Source organism: Amborella trichopoda, chromosome 8 (genome assembly GCF_054954075.1).
Source record: "Amborella trichopoda isolate Santa Cruz 75 chromosome 8, AtrichopodaSantaCruz75HAP2 v2.0, whole genome shotgun sequence".
Taxonomy (NCBI): Eukaryota; Viridiplantae; Streptophyta; class Magnoliopsida; order Amborellales; family Amborellaceae; genus Amborella; species Amborella trichopoda.
Genome location: NC_142343.1, coordinates 3,837,182 through 3,844,017, shown reverse-complemented (window position 1 = coordinate 3,844,017; position 6,836 = coordinate 3,837,182). Strand labels below are relative to the sequence as shown.

The 6,836-nt window shown below is 35.8% G+C and overlaps 1 protein-coding gene across 2 annotated transcripts; it reads left to right on the top strand.

The window, feature by feature from the left end:
* The first annotated feature begins 2,394 nt into the window (after positions 1-2,394).
* Positions 2,395-6,506, top strand: LOC18440223 (protein NRT1/ PTR FAMILY 5.6). Of its 2 annotated transcripts, XM_006850375.4 has the most exons (4): positions 2,395-2,580; positions 2,723-2,940; positions 3,672-4,225; positions 5,490-6,506. In XM_006850375.4, the coding sequence occupies exons 1-4, from the start codon at positions 2,454-2,456 to the stop codon at positions 6,373-6,375; spliced, it is 1,785 nt and encodes a 594-aa protein (XP_006850438.1). In that variant the 5' UTR covers positions 2,395-2,453; the 3' UTR covers positions 6,376-6,506. The 2 variants fall into 2 exon arrangements, with proteins under 2 accessions (XP_006850438.1, XP_088729536.1); XM_088873410.1 differs by lacking the exon at positions 2,723-2,940.
* The last annotated feature ends 330 nt before the right edge of the window (positions 6,507-6,836 follow it).

Sequence of the window (6,836 nt, the reverse complement as noted above, 5' to 3'; positions counted from 1 at the left end):
CAATTAATTTGGATAAGGGGGATTCTAACTTCAAATCCATTATCCATGGGCACAAACACCATTTAAGGATATTTTATTGTTCTTTCTTAAATGTATTTAAATTTGATTATTTCTCTCTCATGCAACTTTATCATTAGGTAAATCACTCTTATATAATTTTCTTCAAGGAGCATTTAATTCTTGGTTATGGTTACACCAATGTTTTCACCCCTGCCTATAAGAAAAAGTTTATACAAGGCATCAATTTTATAGCATAAAATAAGGTGCACTTCAAAAACCCAATAGAAAATATGGTTCAGGCAGTGAAAATCTTAAAACTGATTATCTCGATCTCAAGATTATATATATATATATATATATATATATAGATGGGGAACGATTTCATGTCACCGTATTATTGTAACATAATGAGCCACACTTTTAGAAAACTATGTTTGCGGCATATGTATGACCCTAAAAATTGTACAAACCCTCTGTTCGTCATAAGAATCAATCCCTAGAAAAATTAAAATTCAATTTGTGCACTAGATATGCTCAAAATGAGTCCCTCCACTGATGAATCTAGAATATCCATTTGGTGAATTTCAAAATCTAGGCCTTTACAAATACAAAATCAACTTTTGTTAACAATGTTCATTTAATAATAATAAAGCAACCTAAAAAATTTAAAAAAGAAAATAAAATCCTTTTGAGGCCTAGATCTAAGGGTCTCACTAAAATGGATGGCCTCTATTAATTGAGCTAAAAAATCACTTTCTAAGATGTTTCTTAAAATTTTTGTTATCCTTTGTGATTGTTCAGTAGAATGAAAAGAGTGTATATTAAAAATTTGAGATAAAACAAATCGCTCTAGCGTAGTTTCTTAATATTGTCTCATTATATTACTATAGAGAAAATAATTCCATGTCATAGTATCATCATAATATGATGAAAAAACACCTATAAAATATAATGTTTGTGGCATTTGTATGACTTCAAATTTATAAACACATTTTCTTCACCCTAATAATCAATCTAAAAAAATTAAAATTCAATTTGCGCCCCAGATATGGTAAAAATGAGTTCCCTCACAAATGAATTTAGACCATTCATTTGGTGAATTTCAAGATCTAGGCTTTTATGAATACAAAATCAAATTTTTTTTTTAATATTTTTAATCTGATAATAATAAATCTATCTAAAAAATTTGAAAAGGAAAAAATTCCTTCTAAAGCCTAAATCTAAGTATCTTATAAAGTGGATGACTTATATTAATTGGGCTAAAAAATAATTTCTATAGTGTGCTTTCAAATTCTTCCTACGATAGCTCATTACAGTGGAAAGACTGTATATTTAATTATGGGTGAGGTTTTTATAAGGCCAAGGCTCTAAACAATCAAAGTAAAGCACACCTTCAAATAGTGTTGAGAAATGTGGTTTGAATACTAGAGATCTTTGTGATAGCCTTAAAACATATTTTCATATCTAATTATAACATTTAAAGCTTCAAATATAGTATAGATAGAGCAGATCTATGAAACTTGAAAGACTTAAAAATTGACGGTCCAAAAATGCATTACAAGATGCACTATTTCCAAAACTTGAAATTCATATTTTTCTCATGGCTATGTATCTTGAAGTCAAGATGATCACTTTGAGAATATTTGGGCATCGAAACAACATTTTCTAATGAAATTTTTGAGATGCGCCTTAATTTGATTGTTTAGAGCCTCACAGCTTTTTCCTTTAAAAACTGGGGTCAAACAAATGACCCATGTATTTTTTAGGATTGATTTATTATATTACCATAAAATTATTGCATGAAATCACTCTCATATATAGTGATGATGGAGATCTACATGTCATTGTTTGAATTTGATTGGAGAGTTTGGTCATACATAACATGCCATTCTAAATGAAGGGATAACAACTTTCCCTTTTGCTCCAGCTTTTTTCTTTTTCAAAATTCTCCTACCCACCTAAAATTCCTTCCTTTCCTTGTGTCAAAACTCCAATTACTCTTGAAACTGGGTTCCATTATTCCAGGTCCACTATCAAATCCACTCCAACAAAATAACAATATCATACGCAATTCTTGAAAGCTACAGTGTGCATAGGCTCTTTGAAAGGCCATGACTCATGGCACTTACTAAAGAACATGAAAAAAAGAAGAAGAGAAAGACGAATAGGAATCCAAGTCCATGGGCTCAAAGGCCTAACAGGTGTTTCTTACTTGCAATGATTTTTAACTCTCTCTCTACAGATGGCCTAATGGGTTGCCAATGTAGTCATGTCATGGATTTTGAGGCTAGCAATGGCTTTAGTAGGGTTGAAAGTCAAAACCCTGGAATAAAGAATACGGAAAATGTGGAATGTTTTTTTGCTATAAATTGAGGTGGGTTTCTCTTTATTTTTATCAGCAAGCACTGGTTCTACACTTTAGGGTTGTTGCATTGAGAGCTGACCATTGAGAGATGGAGATTGGGTTAGAGAGAGATGAGGGCAGCAAGAAATGGGTCTATGATTCTTCTGTGGATTACAATTGTAGAATTCCTCTTAGAGCTTCAACTGGTGGATGGAAAGCTGCTCTTTTCATCATAGGTATTGGTACATAAATGTTATGAATTGTTGGCCATGGTTCTTTGTCAAACACCTTTCTCTCTCTAAAAATGTCTTGCACTTTGCACTTCTTCTAGTGAGACACTGAGCTGTTTCTTGCTTTTCTCATGGTGATTTCTTTCAGGCATAGAGTTTAGTGAGAGACTCAGTTACTTTGGGATTGCATCAAACCTTATCACTTATCTCACTAAAATCCTTCATCAAGAGGTGAAAGTTGCTGCTAAAAATGTTAATAATTGGTTAGGTGTGACAACTGTGATGCCTTTAGTTGGTGGATTCTTAGCTGATTCTTACATGGGAAGATTTCCCATTATCCTCATCTCCTCCATTATATACCTTGCTGTAAGCTTCTTTAAACCCTAAGCACCTTCCTTTGCTTTTGCTTTTTTGTTGGCCTCTTGCTCAGTGCTCACAGAAGTACTAATATTACTTTGTTTTTATTATTTAAGGGGTGTGGTTTATATAACGTAGCAATTGTAAAAATGAAAAAATTATGGCGTTTAAAATGTGTACTTCAAAAATTAGGGGGTTTAAAATGTGTACTTCAATTGAATAGTATAAGTTTGGTACATCTTCTAAGACAATATCAATTCTTTGATAAAACTTCTTAATCAAATCTATAGTGTCTAACTAAAATAGATGTTCTAGATTAAGCAACCTTACTTCTACAAGTAAAAATGCTGCCCTGTATATATATAATTTTTTTACTAAAAAATAGGAAAATATACCATAGACCTATGGTACATTGTATCTCGTAGAGCACTGGAACATACACCATCCATTTCCAACGATGGTGGGTGATGACTTACCACATCCTGTGATTGTGCTTCATGGAGTATTATGGTTAATTTCAGCCATCGGTTATTTGGACCTGACGGTGGATATTGTTGAGCTGTACCATATACTAGACATGATTGGTGAGTATGGTACACCAAGGTGCTACTCCTTAGTCCCAACAGTAGAGAAGGGTCATATCTTTTTCACACGCACATAGAGAAGGGTTCTCTCTCTCTCCCTCTCTCACACACACATACACACTCTCTCTCTCTCTCACAACCTTTGGTTCTTTACAGGGTTTGAGCCTCCTGACCCTCTCTGAATTCCTCCCAGCCCTCAAACCTGCAACGTGCACCACCCAGCCATGCACCCACAACCCCATGAGAGCACACGAGGTGGCCTTCTTTGTCGCCATCTACCTTGTCTCCCTGGGCACCGGCGGCCACAAGCCATCTCTCGAAAGCTTTGGAGCCGACCAATTCGACGAACAACACACAGAAGAGAGAAAGCAGAAGATCTCCTTCTTTAATTGGTGGTACTTCGGCCTATGTAGCGGCGTTATTTTGGGGGTCACAGTTGTGGTCTATGTTCAAGACTATGTTAGTTGGGGCATGGCTCAATCCATATTAACTGCAGCATTGGCCCTTGCTATAATTTTGCTACTCTTAGGGACCCCTTATTATAGGTATATGGTGCCAAAGGGGAGCCCTTTGACTCCAATGTTACAGGTTTTTGTTGCAGCCATGGCTAAGAGAAAGCTTCCTCTCCCTTCTAATGCTTGTGAGTTGTATGAGGCCCCCAAGTCGGGTAAAGTAGGAGACAGAATCCTTTGCCACACCAATAAGTTCAGGTGAGCATCTGAGTCTCCATTTTCTTTGGTTTTTATCAAGGTCGAGGATACTTTCTGATGGCCATGATCTCTCTCTCTCTCTCTCTCTCTCTCTCTCTCTCACAGCACACTTCTAGTAGTACTGATGCAAGTAGGACATAAGATAATAATTTAATGGGAAATATCTTGATAGAGCTATGGCCTCATCAAAATAAGTAAATCCTCGCTTCAAAACTTACCAAAAATGCAGTTTTGACATTGAAAAGCCTTCAAATTGATCATTTCAGACTTTATCATTACGGTTGAAAAAAAAAAAAAAGATTTTAAGCTCTAAAAATAGTATATATTGTACTACATTATCAAAACCACCTCCAATTTGCTCTAAAAATTAGTGTTTACAGATCCGCAAAATTTATATCGCTTTTCAAGCTTCAAATTTCATGGTTGATGTTAGAAATTTATTTAAGAGTCATCATGGAGATTTTCAATGCTCAAAGTGCTCCGCAAGAGGATTTGAAGTGAGGCTTTACTTCTTTTCATAAAGCCCAGGACTTACAAAAACTACATCCTAATCTCTTGTAGTGTGAAATTTTACTTTCCCTTCTACTTCAACGGGAAATTCTGTTTTTGACACATCTACATTATAGGAATCTAACCCATTCATTGTGTATTGATATACTTTAATCCCCCAATATATACAATGACGTACTAGGGCTTATTAATTAATTTAGAGTCATTGACTTCTTGATTCTCAATTAACCCCCAAAAAATGAGCTAAAACAGTGATTTGATAGCACTCCACCAAGAAGATCCGCCCCCACAAGATGGTGGATCACGTGATTAACATGAAAAAGAAAAAGAAAAAGAAAAAGGGTAGATCATATTGTTGGGTGTATTGGGGATACACCTCAAGGGCTAGAACCTTCGGATGGGATCTGGTGCATTCGTGCTAATACGACCGCACCCACCTCAAGGGTTAGAACCATGTCCTCCCTCACCCAAACTGACGTGTCTACCACTTAGCCGAAGCATATTAGATAGTAGCTTAATATGTAGTGCTCCATAATTATCAATAAATCATTCGAATAGTAACATGTGTATCCTAGTAACCCAGTGGTTTAGTGCTCTCATTATCACAACTTCAGTTGCAGGTCTGAATGCCATTCTTTGATAACAAAAGAGAAAAGAGAAAAGGAAAAAGGATAAAGCTAATGAACTCTTAGTCCAAATTCCTTCTTCCTCTACTTTCTAAGTTGTAATTCTAACCCAAAGTTCATAATTTTAGGTTTCTTGATAAAGCTGCAATTCTTGAGGCAGACGGGAAGGAGAGCCAATCGACAATGTACAAGAATCCATGGAGACTAGCAACAGTTACTCAAGTAGAAGAGACCAAGCTCATTCTAAGCTTAACTCCCATATGGTTATCTTGCTTGATCTTTGGTATTTGCATTAACCAAGGAATCACTTTCTTCATCAAACAAGGAAGCACCATGGACCGAAAGATGGGTCCCCACTTTGAGATGCCCCCAGCTTCTCTTTTTGGTTTCTCCGCCTTTTTCATGGTGATTCTCATATCGATATATGACAAGATCTTGGTTCCAAGTATTAGAAGAGTAACAGGAAATGAGAGAGGGATTAGCATACTCCAGAGGATAGGAATTGGGATGTTCTTCTCAGTTGTATGCATGATCACAGCGGCATTAACCGAAAGAAAGAGATTAAACATTGCTAAGAAACATACCATGCTGGGCAGTCTTAATGGTCCACTTCCTATGAGTGTGTTTTGGTTACTCCCACAATTCTTGTTGATTGGTGTCACTGATGTTTTCACTTTGGTGGGTCTCCAAGAATACTTCTATGATCAAGTGCCAGATAATATGAGAAGTTTGGGGATCGCCCTCTATCTCAGTGTAATTGGAGTCTCAAGTTTCCTTAGTAGTCTACTAATAAGTATTGTTGATAAGATAACAACCGGTAGAGGACACCCGTGGTTTGCGAAAAGCATCAATGGTAGTCGTCTAGATTTATTTTACTGGCTATTGGGAACCATGGGTGCATTAAATTTGGGCATATATATGTATGTGGCTAGCAAGTACTCCTACAAGAATGTGGGGAAGAGGGTGGCAACCGAAGACTCTTGTAATGGAGAAGTTGCAGACCTTGGTGCCTAACATTTTAGTTTAGCAAGTCGATAGTTATGATAAAGATCATGCAAATGATATGCGTTGTAATATTAATTGTTTTTCTAATGGATTTAATGTTGAGATCTTCATTTGGGAAATGAAAAAGCGTGGTTTTGCAAGTTTGAGTCAATTAGATTCTTGGGGATTGAATCTCATTTTTCTCAAATATTTGTAAGAATTCCTAAATAGCAAGGGTAGTCAGTTTTTTTTTTTTTTAATTATTACTGTATAGAAGCCAGGAAATAGAAGAAAGTAGAAATGGCACAAATAACAAAATACTAACCTAGGATCTAGCATTGAAACCACGCATAGACCCATGTTAATACTGTTATAGATTCACTGGAGCAAGTGGGATGGGCTCCTTTGAGACAATCTAATAAAGAAATATAAAATATAATTTTAATTAAGAAATATATCATTGTAAGCTATTTTTATTCCATATTGCCATT

Excerpts from the sequence above, each read along its gene's own strand:
- LOC18440223 (XM_006850375.4), top strand. The coding sequence starts at position 2,454 with ATGGAGATTGGGTTAGAGAGAGATGAGGGCAGCAAGAAATGGGTCTAT. Across the intron at positions 2,581-2,722 it reads AGCTGCTCTTTTCATCATAG|GCATAGAGTTTAGTGAGAGA; the intron begins GTATTGGTACAT and ends GATTTCTTTCAG. Across the intron at positions 4,226-5,489 it reads TGCCACACCAATAAGTTCAG|GTTTCTTGATAAAGCTGCAA; the intron begins GTGAGCATCTGA and ends TCATAATTTTAG.